The following is a 20,737-nucleotide window of genomic DNA, read 5'->3' as shown; positions in this document are numbered from 1 at the left end:
CCCCCCTGTGTATTACGTGGGTGTTAATTTTGTTCATTCAGAGTGAACAGGGCTGCTTGAGCTGCAGAACTAATGTGCTGCTCTTAAAGCGAGGTTTACTTTAGAAGTTCTCAAAATAGACCAGGCTTTCGGTCTAAGTGGCCCCTTCCTGGAGCGCTTCCGAGGACTAAAGCTCGCCTATCCCCTTCTGACGCAGGTGACAGATTGAACAGTCTGGTTTGCTTGCAATGAACCGATTTATGAGATGAAATCTCCTCCTGCAACACAGCCAACAGCTAAACACTCACCCCAACACACACACAGAAGAATAAGCATTAAGAGAACCCACTTCTTCAAAATGCTGCATCTTTTTCTTACCTCTGACACACATGGCTCTCCTTTGGAAAGGAAAGGGGTGAACTGGTTTTCCGTTTTGGAGATGGAAGTCTGAATGCTCACGCTCGTGTCCTCACCTGGACGACTTCCCTTTGTTTCTGGGTTCATGGAGCCAGGTCCGCCCCGGGTGCCGGGAGCTCTCGGCAGGATCCGCAGCTCAGGGTCTGGCCAGAGCCTCTCGACACCTGCACTGCCCAAAGTCCCTTTTCAGTGTCCGGCTGCCACTCACAACATAGCAGTGAATTTTAAGTACATAAAGAAGATATTCGCGATAGCGGCATTAACGCAGACGTGTACTCAGGATGCATTTCCCTTCTGCTCAGACCGCAACTTCTCCTTTTAACGTTTGTCCTTCCCATCTGCCTGGCAGCCTCCGAAGGGACACATGAGCAGGAATTCCACATCCAGTTCCGTACAGCACATACCCACCAGCTGAAACAAGCCTAGATGTATTTCAGTCATGAAAAAGCATGAGGTTTAGCTGTAAGCAGAACTACAGCCGGCTGCTCTGAGACGAGCTAGCAGGAAGAAGTCTTTCCAAAATAACAGGAGATGGACAGAATTTATAGATGTTTTAGTTAGTGACCACGGTTGAGCAAAATCTAGAATTACAACCTAAATGGTCACTGCAGAACCCCTCTCGGAGAACTGCTGCTACCTTCCACTCGTCAAGTAATGCAAAAAGAGAATTTAGGTTTTGCATCAATTGTGAAGTCAGAGCCATGAACAGAAATCAACTGAGCACAAAGGTAACACACCAGAACACCTGTGTAGTGTCAGCCAGGACCCAGCCTACCCGTCTCGCGTTCGGAAGCTCACAGTACCATATAGCGAAGGAAGAAAACCTCATTTCAGAATTAATGCCAGAAAGCTTTTGTTTTCTCTCAGACTTAGAAGGAGACTACGCATGTGACTGCATCTCTGCTGCCTGCATGGAGTTTACACTGGCTGGATGTGCTTCAGTATTACTTAACAGATACTGTAAATGCCCCATGATCCTACCCCTTGCTTAAACTTCTGTTAAATCTGTTGATAGCACGAGGGTTGCTGTTCTAAATCCCAACCTTTGTACAGGTTCTTTATTAATACCTTAGAAACAGTTTAAGGGTAGAATTCTCTAAGATAAGCTAGCAAAACCATCTACTTAACCGCATCCCGTTCATCCCATTTTCTAGTTCTCAGCATCCCTTACTCATTTAGCAGGGCTAGTTTGGGTTTTCTTGGTGTAAAAGCTATTTTTCAAGAGTAAACCCTCTGATGCAAGAGTTCCAGTATTAAATTTAAGTAATTTTAAAACCTTGTAGATCAAAGCAGATCCCCTCAGTATCTTCTGCATTTGAGAAAACTGGCTAGTTCAGAGAGAGCGAGGCAGAATTTGCATTTTAAAAAAATTTATTTCGACAACTGTTGCTCTTAAATTAAAAGTTAAAAAGAGCAGGCAGTGCACTGACACTCTACTTCTAAAGCTGTTTTAAGATGCAAGGTGGTTTCTTCAAGATAAGACAACTCAGCATGATCCAAATTCAACTATCCATTTCTCGTATTTCTCAATGTCCGCAGCAGATACAGATTTAGAAACTTTCTTCAAAGCTATTTCAAAGTCTTCCATAGTTGTCGGCATGTGCATTTCATCTCGGGAAAGGTTTCTTATTTCTTCTGGTGTCAAGCCTTCAATACGCCTTCTCATAGCCATCAGTGACGCATCTCTATTAAGGATCCAAAAGAAAAAATAAAATTAATGAATACAGGATGGTGAGTTCCATTGTTTGAAGGCATTCCAGTTAAGCTGCTGCATTCAAAAAGACCCAATAAAGAACTCTACACTTGTACAGGAAGATCTCAGGTGCTTGTACAACCTACAGTACCATGCTATCCGTATTTTTAAAACACGGATTTATGCTCGCTGGATCCCTGAACAGTTCCTGTTCACAGGCCAAGCAAAAGCAGTGAAGACTTAACTAGTTTATCTAACGCCACCGCATGCCTGTGAGGTAGCTGCTCTTTATAGTATTTTTAAACAGGAACAAGGCAAAGTAATGGTTTCACTCCTCCTACGTATAGAAGTGGCTGGAACATTTTTAATGTTTCCTGGTCCAAACAGGAATCCCACTTCAAAGGCAGAGGGCTCAGCAGTATCTACCCCCAACCTATACGTTCACAGCTAAATGCAAAACTACAAAATCCGTTCAGCCTGTAGCTCCTCAAGCTTCTGCTCTCCATAGGCGTCTCTACAGGCGTGCCATTTTCTTGCTGCATTAAGTCCGACCGCATTTGGATTTCCAACAGTAACAGCAGAAGCAGCAGGTGATGAGCTGGTGAGGTGACAGATGGGTAACACTGAAAGACTAAAGTTCCTGCTAATTCACTGTTACATAGCTTGTAGTAAGAAGAAAATGCTACTTATTTTCTCTAGCAGTAAAAGAGATGCCAGAGTAACCCTGGCCATATCACAACAGTATATCATGTTGTATTAGTAGGTAAGAATGCAAAGAGAGAAAAACTTGTATTTTGCCTTCTAGGAGGATTTAGAAAGACGGTTTCAGCATATTCTGTTTCGGTTCCACCCTGCCCCCTCCAAAGGAAACCATCACTGACAGGCTTCATTAATTTTGTAAATAATTGTTAGCAATTAGAATGCATAATACAATAACTAGAATTTCAGAACAACCCCAAAAAGCTGCCATGTTGAACTCCATCTTAGTCAAGTATCCCCACGCTTTGCTGTTACATCATCAGTTGTGAGCTAAAGGCCAGCGTTAAAAACAGCAGGGCGGGGGGAGCATCCCATGCCTCTAATTCGCCTCCAGACAGCAGTTTACAAAAAACCCCACAAAACCGACCCCACCGACCCACCCCACTGTACCTCAACACACCCACAAAACTCAAGGGGGGCTGCCCCCACTTTCTTCTGACTCCACTGACAGCCATTCCTCCGCCAGCCCTGGGGGCTGTCCCAGACGCGCTCTCGGTGCCGAGGCAGCGCCCACGCTACATTCAAAAAATAAGCAGCCACCCACTGGAACATGCAGTGGGGTCAGGTCCGTTCCGAAGCCCTTTCAATCTTCGCCTTCCTGAAGGTCTTTTTAAAATAAGGTTTCGCCTTCATTTTCCACGGTTATATGCTGACTGTTCGGAACTGTACTGTTACCTCTGACTGGCTTTCATTCTGGCTCAGCAAACTTTGGATCTCATCTCAAATTCTTTAAAGTAGGAGAGTAATTTGAGCAAACCAGAGTTCCTGGTTCACTTTTTCTTAAGTTTTGCTTGTCTCACTAGCGAGGATTGTAATAGTCTACAAGTCTGAACTTTACTATGCTTATATACTGTGAGTCTGAACCGTACAAAAGCACTTCTAAATCAGCCATATGTCTTTTTTGTCTCAATGGTAACGAAACAATCGTGTCTAAGATTTTTCCTGACATCAGTAACAGAGTGTAAATACACAGGCTAATACAAGTATTTTACTAATTTCAAATCATGCACATCTAGACCCCAGTTTGTCGGGATTTCTGGTTGCTGCCACCTCAGTTATCTCTAAGGAGACTGCTGCAAATGAAAGACTCAGGTGTTTCTTTGGGGGTTTTTTTTTTTGTTTGCTTGCCTGCTTTTGGTTTCTTTAGTAGCATTTATACAAATGGACTTAATGGATTAAAAAATGGAAAGCAACAGTGTATGTATATATGCAATTCACTGAAAAATCATTACAAGTATTCTGACTTTTAAACAAATGTATTGGTATCCAGTGTAAAATTAATTACAAATAATAAACACTGAACAGACCGGAGACAACCTGCAGCTAAAATACACAAAGCAGCCAGCCAAATAAACTCTTTCATGTAACACGAACCTATTTGCACAAACTGCTTTCAAAGCACAACCAACACCAGGACTGAGAAAAAGACCACCACGAATTCACCTCACAAACCTACAAATGAAACAAACCCGCACAACGCTGACTCAGAGCAGCTAACATACCATTTCTTTTCCCAGACACTGTGTAAGGTTTGCTCAGGAAACAGCACTGAGGCTCCAAACTCCTAGTTCAGCCTTAGGCGACCCTGCTGACAGAGCCTTTGGTGGCAGTTCTGCGCACAGGCTACTCGCATTCATCCCTGCGGCACAGCGTATCGTCCTCTCCGCTGTGCTGGCAAGGGTTTGCAGAGCTGCATTAGGAATCAAGGCAAGAAATGGATCTCCATTTGAGGAAAGTCACAAGGAGGTGGTTTTAATCCAGAACAGTTCTCTTCTGTTCAAAGTACAGCCCCACAACGTTGTGTTGGCATAACCAGGAGCTCAAGCCTTGCACTGGCTTCAGTGCTGCCTCCAAAGCCTGAAAGCACAGTGACATGTGTGCGTATCAGATGACAACAGCATCTTAAGAAGCTTCGGTTCTTTGTCCCTTGCTGCAACTGTGCCAGTGCAAATCTTGAGATGTAAATGAAATGACTGGTATTCGTCTCTTAAAAGATCAGTCCTTTCCTTCCCTTTTCAATTTTTGAAAGAAAAGAAAAGCAAAGCTAAGATTGGGGGAAGGGTTAGAAGGTATTTTTAGTCAATTATTTCAGGAATCTAGGTTACAGAATAGGCCCTCAAATGATTGTACGTGAACAGCACTGAGGAGAAGGGGAGATGGAGGAGGTAGAAGAAAACTTAAGTGAGCCTCATCGCTAAAGCCAAGGTGCTGAGTACCCAGCTCTTGTACTGTCACACAACACCGTATACCTTGTCCGTATCGGGAGGAAGAATGCTCTGCATCTTCACGTTCATTATTCTGGCTTCTGCCACTATCGCCTCTTACACATGGACGTTCTGCCAAAGTAGTATAAGCTCAGTGGAATGACTGCAACTCTACAAGTTGAAGTGTACCATCCCGTGGATATTCCTCAAGCAAGGAATTTGGTGTACATGAAAGAACATGGAATTTTACCTAAATCGTAGCTTGTTTAGATTACTATGTTGCAACTGCTCTTCATCATTATTATATGAAAATACCAAATGGAAATCTAGGTAAATATTAATGCAGTATTTCACCTTTTAGCCACACATGAAGGACAAGTTACAGTCTGGTTTTATCCAACAACTTTAATCATGTAAATTAGTTACTTTACAGTTTTCTCAGAGTTTGTAGCAGTAGTAACATAAATGAGCAATGTTAACATACCTGCATACGTTGGTAATGTCTGCACCTGAATAACCCTCCATTTTCTCAGCTATATTTGCAAGGTCAACATCATCAGCCAGTTCCAGCTCTCGCAGATTTATTCTTAGGAGTTCCTCTCTACCTTTTGCTGATCAAAGAACAGAAAATTGAGTCTATACTATTTGCCTTCTGAAGATAAAAAATGAACTGAAGAAGGCTAAGAGGGAAGAATGAGAAAAAGGATGCTGTACTTACTACAAACATAAATGTTCAATGTTTAGATTTAATCTGGTCTTGAATTCATAAATGAATTTGCATACGTGTACCAACTGATTTTTAAACCAAGTGATCAAAACTAAAGGAATACTGATGAAGTTGAGATTTTAGCCTTTTCAACAACTCCTTTCCCCAAGTCTTCCTACCTGATGGTAAAGGAATGTAAATTCTCTTTTCTAGTCTCCGTCTTAGGGCTTCATCAATATCCCAAGGAAAATTAGTAGCAGCGAGTACCATGACCATCTTGGAAGGATCATCATTTTCAGTAGCCCCTCCAACACCTGCATTGGAGAAAAGAAGTAGTAAAATGTAAGTATGCTTTGTGAAATTTCATGTATCGAGAGAACAATATCCACAATTCTATAATACTAGAGCAGCTACTCTATTGCACTTTAGTGAGTCCAAGTGCAAGAGAATCCCTAAGTGTGACAGACTTCAGTTTTTCATTTATGTGATGGCCTGCAAGCAAAAATGGAGTCTTGGTTTAATCAGGAAGTTCCTCTCTATCATGGCTGGAATCAAGAGTTGTTTCTACTTCTGCCATTACAGTGTTTGAATTTTCACATCAACGTCCTGTAACAGCATGTGAGGAAAACCAAAATAACCCCCCAAACCATCACCACACCAAAAAGCAGACAACCCCCCAACAGTATTCACTACCAGCCACACAAAAGCAGCATTACTGCCCTACAAAGTTGCTTCACTTCTGAATTCAGGCCAAATGTTTCACATACGCAGGTGGACTCTTACAAACTGCCAAAGCGAATGTTTAAGTTTGCTGGACTGAATCACAGCTTCTCAGAGGCAGAGAGAACACCTCAGTCTCTAAAGTACTGTGAAACTGCTGCTATATGAAGAAGGTCTTTTCATTGAAGTTGCTACTCTCTGCATTTACTGTTTTTGCTTATAATCATAGCATTGGGCTGTGGAATAGCCATTGTACCTACTCAGCCTGAAAATTTGCATATAAAACACCATTTATGAACGCTCAAGTAAAAGGACTTCAAATAGTTGTTACTAATAAAATTAGCTGAGGTGCATGCTTGAGTTATGTGAACAGCATTACAGCTCTGCTGCTATTTAAAGTCAAACATAAAAGGGTATCAACATCAGAGAACCAGAAATAAATATACAAATCTTCTGACTCATGGAATTCTATCACAAATTACTCCACAGATTAGCACTTTTCAGTTGCGCCTTTCCTTCTCCCTGCTCAGAGTATAAAAAGGATGCCTATAAAGCAACTTTGCAGTGTTACCTACTTTTAAACTTTGTTGATTTGTGAAACATTAACCAAATAGCTGTAACAAACTCAGTGTTTTAAAAAGAAAACTCTCCCAACTACTTCTATAAAAAAACTGCCTTCATTTAGAGATCCCAAAGAAGTTACGTGTAATGATTGCCTTTGAAGTTTAAATTGGAACAGGTGACAGTTGAGTCACTTTTTACTTGGTTTTGGAGAAGTAAGTGATATGCTAGGTAAAGACTGCAGTTTTGAAATCTTGTATTTTCTGCTGAATCTTCATTATTCTGGGTCAGTAATAGAAGGTCATTGCTCAGATGCTAAAAGGTTGTTACATAATTGATATCTTTTTTCCTTCCACACTGACAGTTGGAATCGTATACTTGTATCTTTACCTAAGGCTTTCAAACAAATTGCTTCTGAAGAATGAAGTTTTGATTATTTTTTTTTCCCCCTCCCTCAAGTTTCCTCCAGTCCAGCGCTTCCCAGTGATCAGGTTATTTACCATCCATTTGAACTAGCAGTTCTGCCTTCACACGTCGGCTCGCTTCATGTTCCTCTGAGGTTCCCCTGCGACTACAAATAGAGTCTATCTCATCAATAAATATAGTTGTCGGGGCGTAAAATCGAGCCTAAAGAAAGCAAAAAGATAAAGCAGAAACTGAAGTGACAGTCTACTCAGATTTAAGAAACAGCAGCATATTCATAGCTGTGTAAAGACCCATTTACCCCAATGAATCAGCTCGTAACCATCAAACCATACCTAACCTTCCCTCTTTGACCACTGCACACAACTACAGAGCAGCTGGGCATTTATTAATGGCATTTGAGCAGAACAGTTTTTGGCAAAGTCCGGTAATTGTTTGGGTTTTAAACAAATGTTTAATAAGCTAAAGGCAGTTTTACACATTAGGAATAACATTTCTAACTGTGGAAGTCACCACAGAATGCTTGACTAAGAACTCGGTTAAAGCTAGGACAAACATTAAGTGTTCCATGATATGGAACTTGTCCAAGAGCCAGGTCAACTGCAAAATAACTCTCACCTTTTTGAAAACAAGAGAGGTCAAAGACAAGGATCTGTGATAATAAAAGTTATTGTCCTACAGCAGTTGAGATGCTGTCCATTGTGCGTATACATTTCTGACTGATCATACTAAAGGAGTTTATATCATGCCTACCAAACTATATCGTAAAAGATCTTTTATTTCCTGACTGTTCTGACCACGGTATTTGCAACTCCGCGGCCCCCTTCAGTACTGGGCACTCTAGGCAAACACCGCATGCAAACCTGGTAACACATGAAAAAAAAGATGACATATTCTGAGCCAATTTCAAGTGTTACATGCTCTGAAGCCAACTACAGTTTGGAAGCCCACTTATTTTAAGCACAAACAAAAAACCACCCACAATAATGACAAAACATGCACAGACTAAGTAGGGTTCTCACCCTGAAGCAATTAGATTCCATCCCCAGTTTTACATTCATGTATGTTCTTCCGCACTCATCAACTTATAGTGAGCTACCTCTAAGGTAACAAGCTAACCTAGAAAATAAAGACGACCTCTTTTTTCAGTTTTTATAAAGTTATTTAGGAATAAGCAGGTCTCAAATGTACATGGCCAAATCAGAAGGTCCTAAAGTGTCTGAAGCTTGGAGAGTTGTTTACATATGCTCTGAGTTCTAAACCTTGGCAAAGTTTCACTATTCCAGAAGTAATTCTACTTCGTTATCTCACTATTTATGTTCAGAAAATTCAATCACCATTTCAAACAGTAGACGAACAAGTTTCTCAGATTCTCCTCTGTATTTTGAGGTAAGTGTGGAAGAAGAAACGTTGAAAAAAGTAGTCTTGCATTCAGTGGCTACAGCTTTTGCAAGGAGGGTCTTTCCGGTACCAGGAGGACCGACCATCAGCACACCCTATTAAAATGAAAAAGAACCACTTTTAAGACAAGAATCAAAACACAAACAATTTCACAGTTTGTTTAATAGTGTAATATTAAAATACTAGATGTAAACTTTGCCTTGAAAAGTTATTCAAAGGTAAGTAATTACTATTGCTTACTTGCAACAATAGAGCTGAAGACAGTGCATTTATCTGGCTGACATCTTCATTTTGTTAGTACTATTTACCAGAAATTTTGTTACTAAAAAGTGGGAAGAATTTATGTAAACTGTAAAACACATGAAATTTCTTGTTCTGCCAAGATCCAATCTCGGAATCCTACTTGTGATCACAGGATCAGATTTTTTCATACCTTCCATGGTCTTCTAATTCCCTTAAAAAACTCCGGCATCCACATCGGTAAAACTACCGCTTCCTTAAGCAGCTTTTTGGCTTCTACTAAATCAGCAATGTCATCCCTGACAAGAAAGAGAAAGTTGTTTGACAGATTCAGACAGCCTGCAAAAGAATCAGTCCACAGCTCAAAATAATACGCTATTAAACTTATTGTTGTGTAATGGCTCTTCCATAATTCAGGAAAATGAGTTGGATTTATTTATGTTCTAGCAGCAAAAGCCTACAACAACTACAGTTTACATCTGGCTAATAGACACCAGCTGGATGCAAAAGCACAGAGAGCCACATTAATTATTTCACTAAAGCATCATTGTTCTTACTCATAAAAAGAAAAAGCAGAGTAAGGCAAGTTGGTAAAACTTATGCTAGCTACAGCTGATGCTTTCCTCTTTTGCCAAGACGTTGGCTGTCCCTGAAACTGGAATAGCACCTTTCATCGTTCTGAGAACGATTTACTGAAGACTAGTAAATGGAGCTGAATTAAAAAGAATGTTTAGAATTCTTTTTCAGAGTTACAAATGTATTAATTCTTAGATACCTTATAGGCTGGTCTTATTTTCTTGAGGGTAACTCTCAGGGCATTCCACTTATCAGCATGTGCCCAAGTAATATTTTGGTTTCAAAACATATCTATATGGAGAATTAGTTTCAAATCTGAAGCTGTAATTTAAGATTCAATATAAAACCTGAAACATATATTTACATATTAAACTGAAATATATGACAGTTGCATGCATACAAAGTTGTCTGGAGGATCATTCAGTTGTTTTTTAAAGCCTACTTTATTTGCCAGAAGATTTTTGTTCATTTAATCCTCACAAAACCATCTAAGCTTGGAAACATTTGGAACACAAAATGACCTTTGTATAAGGTTTAATATTTAACACATTTATGTAAAGGTCGTGGCACATGATTATGTTTTATACTGGCAGTCACATCACGTCCAGCAAGGTTTCAAAAGGGTTCCTATATTGACATAACTTCCTTGTTAATTAGTTTTCTATCTTGGTACAACCCTGGGTAGCAAAACAGGCTTTTAAATGAAGAGACACTGGCAGACACTAGAATTCTATACATTGCAAAAGAGTACCTCAAATTTTGATTTCAGGACTCCTAGAAAAGTTTGAGAAGCTTTGTATGGTCAGGTTGGACAGGGCTCTGAGCAACATGATCTAGGGAACCTGCTCACTGCAGGTGGGTTGGACTAGCTGATCTTTAAAGGTCCCTTACAACCCAAACTATTCTATGAATCCATGTGTGGAAAAAAAAGTTCTAAAAATATTCAACTACACAAGAAGTTTAGTTGCCTATTTCATGAGTAAAGAAAACCCGTAGGTACTTTTTATACGTAAGCATGTGCTAAAATGCTTAATTCTTTTCATATTGTGTAAGAGGAAAAAGAAAGAAGAACTCAGAAAGACTGGCAGCAGCATTCAAACTTACCATCGAATGTTGGGATTCTGAGAAATTATATCTCTTTCCAAAGCTTCTACTAAATCTTTATCATATCCAGTACTATCAAATTTCTTTGGTTCAGACTCTGAAATCTCAGATGTGGATTTGTTCTACATATAAAGGATATAACAACATGAATACATAACTATGGTTATGCTACTAATGGATTTTTATAACAAGTCCACAACAGCATCATATTTCTAGAAGGTGGCAACATAAACCAGCATGAAAATTGTGAAGCGTCCGTATTACTGCTGCACTGCAAGACCAATGTGGTTCACCCAGACTTCTGCACGGCCCTGGTCCCGTTTCCTTCTCCCCAAAGCCAGCATACTGTACTGATGCAGTTTCTTTGCTTCAGTAGGTCATCAAAACTGCATACGCCTATCCCAGTATAACAGTGTTCGCCTCTTCTCCCAGAGAGATCAAAAACTGAGACAGTAGCTGGGTAGGGGGAATTATGTGTGAGACTGGATCAGAGTGTGTCGCACTGAGCTAGAGTATCTCAAATCCTGTAAATGTCATAAATACGCCTTATATATGGGACATCAAAAAAATGACACAGGACTTCCGTATGTAGGATGAGCAAAGGTGATCTGCAGGAAGACCACAGAAGTAAAAAAGAGCTAATTAACTGATACAGAAGCATGGACAAGAACAGCAGAGAAGCAGCTCTGCAGTAGAGCAGAAGCAAAGAAGCTACACAGTTGAAAGGGCTCAAACAACAGAGACCATGCAACTGAAAGGAAATAAAATGCACCAGACATACCCCGTTTTTTTACGCACTTAACAGCAAGCACTGGTGATGACAGAACAACTGTAAAAAAAGAAAAAAAGACCTACCCTGTCTCTGTGCATGTATATCCTTAGTGAGAGAGGGTTATCACTCAAAGACAATGTAATTTAGCTCCTAATAAAAGTAGTAGCTTACATAGCTAAACAATTCCACACTTGTAGTCTACCCTGTTTCCACAGGCCACGACACCTTGCCACAACATAAGGCTGCTGAAGCTAACAAACTATTACATCGATATTTGATTTATTCAGACTCTGGAAAACTATGAATTTAGTGACTTCAGTATGATCTCTTACTCTGGTCATCAGTTACATTTATGGAGACTAAAGCACAAGCAAAAATTAAAGCACTCTGACTGCAAAGAGCAGATCATAGATCATTCTCTCTCATGAAATATGTTGGGGTTTTGTTTGTTTTAAACTGAAAAGAGTCTGGAGCTAATACCAGATCTCAACAACAAAAAAAATAAGTAAAGGTCTCCTTTTAAGATTAAATAAATCTTGAAATGCTTTGGGGAACAGGTGAGTCAATCTCAGTCTAAAATATATGAAAGCAACTAAAGAACCCGCAAGGATATCCCATTTGAATGAGCTCCATCAGGCTCGGTTTCAGTAATTCAGTGGTATAATTTTAAACTACCTCCAGGTTGCAGTAAACAAGCTCACATTTACCAGATAACTTCTTCCAGATGAGGGTTAGTTGTGGGTTGGTTTTGTTTTTTTTTAATTAATCCATAACCAAGAATGTCCATAAAGCAAACATACCTTACAAGGTGAGATTGAAATCAGCATGCTGACTTGAACAGATGAAACATTTTATAGGCATCTAATTTTATAATACACTCAATATTAGGAAAACAAGACTGAGTTTCTCAATGAAGTTATTTGCAAGCTTACCTTTTCTTCTTTTCCTTTATTTTGCTGATCCTTTTTTTCCCGGCTGCGGACCGCCTTCCCTTTATCACTGGGATTTCGAGAGGATGGTCGGTGAGAGCCTCTGACAGCCGCACTTACACGATTACTGTGACCTCTGCAATCACTGCACTGAGCAGACTGACGTTTTCTGGGTCCTGGCGAAGGTCTAATTAGTTGTAACATATGCAAAAAGCCTCAGTGTAAAGTCACTGGTGAGCACTACATAACCAAATCAAGTGGTTACAAACTGAAGTCATTTTGCTCAAGATAAAAATCCGTAGGTCAGAAACAAGACTGACATTTTTAGATAGCCACTAAAAAAATCCATTTTCCCTTTGCCACAAGCTCAGAGCTCATCTGCCTAAAACAAACTCCTTGCTTTGTGTATTTCATAATTAGAAGGAATCCTAGTATTATGTAGCTTAGGAAAAAAAACACAACACAAACAAAACACACAAAAACCAAAAACCCACTCCAATATATTTTCTCCTTATCGCTATGGTCCTCACTCTCCTACCCAAAGTAATGTAAAGGTTTCTTGGGAATGACAGTTTTTCACTTCCTTTAATTTTTACTTCTTGGGAAAGAAAATGTGTATGTTAGGCCTCTAGTTGTTTGAAACTAGACTAGTTGTAGAAGCACATGTGAATAAACCAGTACCATGATTGGTATTATGGATTTCTCTTTTAAACTTCAGTTTCTTCCCCACACAAATCCGTTATTCTCACAGATATACTTTTTCCATGGGCCTTCCTAAGATTCCAGTATTAATAACCCATCAGTTAAGTTTAAGTTCAGGAATATTTCTAGAGAACAGAAAATAGAAGACACTGATTTGGACAGCATTCACTTGAACTAGAAGATATGTTTTGACACATCATTCAAGATATACCAGGACCCAGTACCTTCATAAAAGCTTTCTTTAACTGATTCACAGCAGTAAGTTTGTCAGAACTGTAGATATCTCTTCAGGGTAAAATGCGTATTAGGCAATATGAATATGCTAATGATAAGATCATAAGCGTTGAAGTCTTTTCACTCTCCAAACGGAGTATCCACCAACCTATGCTTTTATTTATGAACACCTAGCCACCTCTGAATTCCACCTCAAAGCTCAAAATAAAGAAATAGTGTGATTACACATCTAATCTCTACCTAAATTTGTGAGTTCTGCTGTCACAGTATAGTTTACTTTAGTCGTTCGAACGCAACATGGCCCAAGTTTTCACTGTGGCTTTTTCATATTACCACAACTCAATACTTCACCAGCTGGCAAGATACATGGAACAGAAACAGTTCTCTCAAGTCTTTCCCTTTTTAGAAACACGAGTTTATATATCTCTTCTCTACAATGCTTCAAAACATTAGGAAAGTTCTACCTCCCAGAGTTTATTCTTGCAGAAGGCTTGAATGAAATTGGCTAGCAGTATTCCAAAGTTATTAAATGAGATAAACAGAAACAGTGTGATCACACAAGACCCATTTCTTTCAGGAGGCAGGCTTAAAATAAATTAATTAAAAAAAAAAAAAAATGTAAAAATGTACCAGCAAGGACTGAAGTTATCCATCTGTGAGAAACAGTTTGTAAGTTCAAAGCCTCAAAGAACAGTTTGCCAGTACAGCTAAGCTGATCTAATAGTCACTTTCTGTCAAATTGCACAGTTCCATGTCTGCTTTGCATACACTCCTGTTCCCGCCTTCATGCTACCACTGGCATGTGTTAGAACCTCCAATTAACCAGGTCAGACAGCTAATCTCAGGAAAAAAACCACAAACAACAAAAACCAACCAACCAACAAAACCCACTAGACCCACAAAACAGTGACTCTTTTGCCCATCTAGCATCCTGAACCAGCTAATCAATGCCAACAAAAGTGAAAAAAAAACCTCAGGCAACTGTGGAGGGTAGGACTCTGCTTTCACCAGCAGCTACATTGACAAACGACACCACAAGGCCATAGTTTCACGGACACTAACTCAGCATAATTCAAAACTACTCCTGAAGCAAGCCGGCCTGCCTGCAGCTGCTTCTTCCCACCCCTTCCCTGAGCTTATCCTAGTCTACGTGACCAGTTCACGAAGGAGATCAGGGAACCACCTTGCTGTGCAAAAGGAACTAATACTCTGATAACACGTCTTCATCCTTTTCATATCAGCTACATGTAGGATCATTTTAAATTTGATGAGATGGTCAAATCAGGAATAGAGTTGAGCTTCCATGGAATGACAAGTTTATCTTAACTGGGGGGGGGGGCACAAAAAAAAAAAAAACACAACAAAAAAACCTGCTTGACATGAGTAAAGCCTATATAAGGTAAAAGCCCCAAAAATGTTCTGAAGTAGGCTGCCTCAAAACGGCATCTCCTTCACCACAAATGGTGGCAAGCTGCTGGTGTGTTACACATCTAAGTTCTAGAACAAAAATTACAAAGGAGCAGGCTGAATTCAAAGCACACTTTGCCCTGATAAACATTAATTTAGGTCTTCAGGTTTCCTCTTACCGTTTTTTTTTGGCAAAGACCAGACTTCTGCATCATGAGCTGGTAATTCTTGTTGTGAAGCTTTCAATGGAGTACTGTCTAGTTTAAAACTCTCTAGTGTTTTCATTATATCTTTCACATGCTTAGCTTCCACACTTAACTGTTGCCAAACCTGATTAAAAAAAAAAAAGTAGATTAAGCACATTGCAAATAAAGTTTGTAACAGTCCTCTGTTCAAGCCCACGTAATGCCTGGATGGATTCCACAAGGTTTCACAAGCTACCCGATTCTACTTCAATAGGCAAGAATAGTGCACATCAGATATTAAAAATGTTTTTCTGCCTTCCTCAGCACATTTAAAAAATAAATACATTTTGGATTTAACACCAAAGAGACTTTTGACACATTTTTCATATCAAGAGGGAAATAAGACTATTCAAAATGGTATCAGCCTAAAAAATTTCAGCACAACAGGGGCACGCATCAGCAAGAAGCTGACAAGGCAGACGGTGCATGGGCTCCCCAGGGCTGCGTTCCATTGCCTGTTTTGTCACTGTCAGAGCAAGAAGCCTTCTTTATGACTTAAATAAGTCTATAAAAAAAAAGCCTATATATAAACAGCACTACAGTTTATCAGAGAACGGTGTGAGTATTTTTATACTTTTCTTTACCATAAGATAGGCAATTTTTGCCACTTTAATGCTTTTCCCTCAAAATTTCCCAGAAAAGTACTATTTACCTGTTGCCATTTCTGTTGCAGATACGTATCTCTGACAGAGTAGAGACACTTATTCATTTGGTCAAGAACTCCCTGGTAGTAGACCATCGCAGAGTCATAATTTCCCAGTAAGGCATATTCACGGGCCAGCTTTACATTCTCACTGATCATAACAAGGCTCATGTTCAACATGAAGCTGAAAAAAAAATAGGAAATATTAAGGAAAAAAATAATCCCAGGACCAAAACAAATTTTTGCAACTATTTTCATATACTTACTACCTCATTTGGCATATCAAAATATAAAAGCTGGAAATATATCAATTAGAAAAAGGCCCTAGAACAAGTGTCATCCATATAAAAAGATAATCGTTTCACTACTACTAGAAATGAAACTCTTCACTTCATAGAACTGTTTCATGCAATGAAGATTCTGTTGAAAAGCATATACAAGATACACAGATTTAAGTGCACCGTTGCAAGCCACAATTGCGTACTCTCCTTCCCTCTTCATTCTATTGTAAGATAAATTGGTGTTTTATTGTTAGGACTACAACGTTGTTCATACTATAATGGCCTGTGGTTTAAAAAAGAAAAACAACCAATAAACCAAAGCCCTTCTTCCAGATGCATTAAGTTCTGTTCATTTTTTTGCCTTAACATTCCACGCATTTAGGTTAACAGTCTGATTTTTGCCTAGTGGAGAACGCTATTTTTCCATTTGTTTGATTTTACAATTCTTCAGTTTTATTTAATGTTCCTTTGAAGCAAATACCCACCTTCCATGCACAGCTTGCACCCTCCTATTACCTTCATTTTTACACTTAAAAAGAAACTCTTTAAAAATATTAAGGCTGCTAAGCTATCACTGAAAGGTAAGGAAAGGCCACAGTTAACTGTGTAGCTACCCACTTTATTTAACATACTGTTCAAATCATGCTACTTGTCCCCACCAGTGGTTTTCGGTTTGGGTTTTTTGGTTTTTTTTAGTTGTTGTGGTTTGGGGTTTTTTTTGATCAAATGTTATGGACCATAACCAATTCCACTCTGTAGCATTAGCAGAATTTGCACTTCTAGATTAGAATAGCGCAGAATTATTATTTATACAAATACAGTAATAAGTAGAAGCAGCAGACTTATTCTTTACAGCTGCCACTGTCCATAGAACAGTCGTCCTATGTTCTTATGCGTTATTTATACATCCCATTCCCTTCTTCTCTAAGATACCTGCACTGTGTCCACTTTTCCTGTCTCTTGCACACCAAGAATTTCCCCTCTCCTTCTAATTTCCTAGAATCAAGCACAGAAAACATTAAAATAAGCAAATAAACATGCCTGTAAGAGTCGTCCTGCTCTCGTTTCGGTACCTGTACCCAGTACCAGTAAGAAGGAACTGCAGACAAGCAATTACGGCTAAGCCCTGGGATGAAGCATACTTGGTACAGATCAACTATTTAAAGAATGTAAGAGGTACTGAACTCACATGCGCAATAGACAGACTTAAGACTCAACACATTTCAAGACCAGGTCAGGGTCAAGTTCGGACACATTATCAGAGCTTTGAGAAGCCACACTTTGCACGCACCAGACAATCTATTGCTAAAATATTAACTCCTCATTGTAAAGAGGGGTTGCTAAGTACAAATCAAACATTTTAAGACTTCCACTCCTTTTTCTGCCTCCTTCCCAAGAAGCTTTATGCATGGACACACAGCTGATCCATTCCTGAGCCAACATCCTCTTCTTTTTGCTTACTTCCTCTTCCTTCCCCCGTTTCCCTTGAAGCAGATAGCTGCTGTGACAAGTTCCAGCCCAAACTCTGGCAGCAGCCCTGCTGAAGACAGGCCTCCGATACCCCACACCCAGCCAGACCGAAGGGACCCGTGGGGTTGGGGCTGGAAAGAGCCTATCGTACGAACCTACACCATATAATCTCACTCTGGCCAGAGTCTCGCTGAGCTGGCCACGAAGCCTACAAGCTGATAAAGTCAATGGGATCAGCAACTACAAAGACGACCACATCCCAGGCTAATTAGGCTTTGGAGACACAGTTTGACTCGGGAGTTCTGTTGGTTTTTACCTCAGGAAAAAAAGCCTGAAGGTGTTTGTCAGCTGCTGTGTGGATCATCACACAGATATTACCAGAGTTTTCCCTGCTATATTTAGGAGCAAGCTTTTCCACTCCCGCTCATCCTACCAGATACACCTGTTTGCCTGTCCTGAGAATTCAAACTGATGACTAACACTACTGAAATCACAAGTTGAGCAAGATGCTAATAAACATTTTAAAAGTCAAGTAACAGCAAGTTACTAAATCCAAATTAGACTTTCAAACACAGAGAGAAATCATAGATGACTTTTTTTTTTTAATACTGAATGCTGTAGAGCAATCCAAGCAGAACAGCAAGTCTGTTTAAATATCCAGGAAAAAAAAAAAAGCTTGCAAGAGTAGTTTTCATCTGGAAATGTGAAAATAGCAAGAATCAAAAAAACCCAAAACTAAAGAGGCTAAGTCAGAAAGATATGAAGGCTTGGGACCAAACCGACAGTACTGCACATAACAAAAGAGTAAATGTGATTTTCAGGTGAGAGAAGACAGAGAAAGGACAGAAAGGAGAAACAGACACATAAGAATGAGCTAACATCTCATATGGGGGGGAGCAGTAAGGTGCTCACTGAAGTTTATAATGCTTCCAACATAACCAAAAGTAGTAATTCCAATGAAAACCAGGAATCTACCCGTTTCATCAGTAGTACTGAAAATGCAAGAGAATTCAGTTTAAATGAGAAAACCAATTTCATTTGTTGCTTCATGTTGAGTCATAAGAGCAGAAGAGCTTGAAGCGGCTTCCAAACACAAGGCTCTTGTGTACCAGTGGGGCAGAAAAGCTGCTGGCTCTGCTTGTGTCTGGACATGCCGCTGGAACACGGGCAGTGCCAGGGCTGATACACCAATGCCAGTCTATAGGCTTACTGCACCTCTAACGGAAGACGCTGAAGCAGCTCTAAAAGAGGGGAAAAAATGGAGTTAGAATAAAAATCTGAAACCAGATTAAAGTTGGCAGCAGAAAGTCATAGCAGACTCTGGCAGCCCAGAGTAGGGTGTAAGGCACGTGTGGGAGAGGCACGAGTATGCACAAATCCAGAGTTAAACCAGACCTGAAGGGATTAAAAAAACCCCACAAAACTAATCCTGCACCACTTAATAATTTTTAAAGTATTTACGAATACCTAGTACTATCACATAACAGGATGCCAAAGCAGCAAGGCTGCACTTATCAGCTATGACCTTTCCATGAATCATGCCCAGTGAAGTTATCTATGTTCAGCAGCAACCAAAATAGCAACAGGGTTGTAAAGTTTACAGCAAACAGGATATAAGGAAAATAACCTAAGCATTTTGTCTTGCAAGTTTAATTTTACACTATGCACAAACACACACGCTTCAGAATAAGAATATTCACTCTCTACACTAGTTGCGAGAATATATGATTCCCTGAAATTACCACAATAGGAACCCATCAAATTAACCCATCTCTAGTAAGAGTATGTTTTATTATTTGCTTGAAGCTCCTAAAATACTTCCAGAGTTTGGAACAGCCCAGAGGAGTGGAGATTGAAACCTACAAAGGTTCAAGATACCTACAACTTTTAGGAATGACATTTTAGAACTTATTTTTATATTTTATTTTAAAGATAACAGCCTGACCATCATCAAGAAAACACTGGGGATACATCACATTTTCCACAACGACTTTAAGGAATTATAATAAGGAATGACTACAACTAGTTTCTGCTTGCATTCATACATTAGAATTTGGGAAGCTGTAACTGAACACAGTATCGATCGCATTTCACAAAGAAACCCGCCACAACTTTAAAAAACAAAAGAAGAGATCGATATGCAAATGTTGAGAGGGAAGATTCAAGTTGGGATCTATCGACTACTATGTGGGACCCCATCAGCTACTCTGCCGAGCACAAGCCATACAAGGAAAAGACTTCAGAGTCCTTCCGTCCAACCTTAACTTTTGGACTAAGCCAGAGCCCAATTTTGGCAGCGCCTACACGTTTCCATGATTTCAGCCTGCTATACAGGCTCTGACATCAAAGCAACCGTGCAAAATTTGAAAAGTTCTCTCAGCAAGCCAGAAGAGAAAAAAAAACAACCCCAAAGTAATAGCTTTCAGGAATCAGTTTTTACTGATGACACAGTGACCTGCATCACCTCCGAGCTCCCTTCCAGCTTTGATATTCTTCTTCATAACATCCACTCCTAGCAACATTTGGTATCAACAAGCGATTGTGTTAATTACTTGGGAAATAGAAGAGTTGCCAGACCTACTGGATACTAAACAAACTGGTTCTCATCCACTTACTGTACTTAATAGTAACGGTAGTGAAAGAAAAACCATCAGCAACCACGAACATAAGCATACCTAGTTGTTTATGCAAAAAAAACCCAAAACAACAAAAAATCATTAGACAGAGATACGCTGTTGGCAGATGATTTTGTTTTCAAGGCTAAGCCTTTCAAAAGACTTAAAAACCAAATCGTATTACTTACTCCCCATTTCACAGGGGCTGGCACTCTTTTAGATGGTCAATATTAAATCAGCAAATTTCTCAGAAAATTTAAAAGGGTCTGCAGCAGAATAGATATCTAGAATCGATGCCTACTGCTTCTCTCTGTTTGGAGAGAAAACTAAGATAACTGCAAGAAGCTTACTTCATGAAGAAGAAAAAAAAACCCAAACAGGCGGAGGGCGAAGGGAGGAGTAGGAACCAACGCTCCGTGTGTGAGCAGGTGCCAGGGCACAGCAGCACCCCGACTCCCCCGGGACAGGGTGCTGAGCACCCACACACCCGCAGGCACTCGCGTTTCGACGGCTTTAGGGACGCCACAGCGATGCCCCGTGCGGCTCCGAGCACGGGTAAGCTACAGCAGTGACATAAGACCGACGAGCACAGTGTAATGGTGTCACGGCTATCACGACACCAACGATCGCAACGACTCAGCCTCTAAAGCAGCGCC

The 20,737-nt window shown here is 39.9% G+C and overlaps 1 protein-coding gene across 1 annotated transcript; it reads right to left on the bottom strand.

Annotated features, from left to right (window-relative positions):
* Positions 1-1,749: 1,749 nt before the first annotated feature.
* On the bottom strand, positions 1,750-15,895 carry KATNA1 (katanin p60 (ATPase containing) subunit A 1). Its single transcript, XM_009704090.1, has 11 exons — positions 15,725-15,895; positions 15,007-15,157; positions 13,281-13,311; positions 12,488-12,671; positions 10,784-10,905; positions 9,297-9,402; positions 8,800-8,958; positions 7,540-7,666; positions 5,938-6,072; positions 5,537-5,663; positions 1,750-2,081 (listed from the first exon to the last, which is right to left on the bottom strand). Exons 1-11 carry the CDS (start codon positions 15,893-15,895, stop codon positions 1,883-1,885), a joined length of 1,512 nt encoding a protein of 503 aa, XP_009702392.1. The 3' UTR covers positions 1,750-1,882.
* Positions 15,896-20,737: the final 4,842 nt, after the last annotated feature.

Source organism: Cariama cristata, unplaced genomic scaffold (assembly GCF_000690535.1).
Source record: "Cariama cristata isolate BGI_N322 unplaced genomic scaffold, ASM69053v1 scaffold33587, whole genome shotgun sequence".
In the NCBI taxonomy this organism is placed as follows: Eukaryota; Metazoa; Chordata; class Aves; order Cariamiformes; family Cariamidae; genus Cariama; species Cariama cristata.
This window is presented reverse-complemented; position numbering and strand designations above follow the sequence as displayed.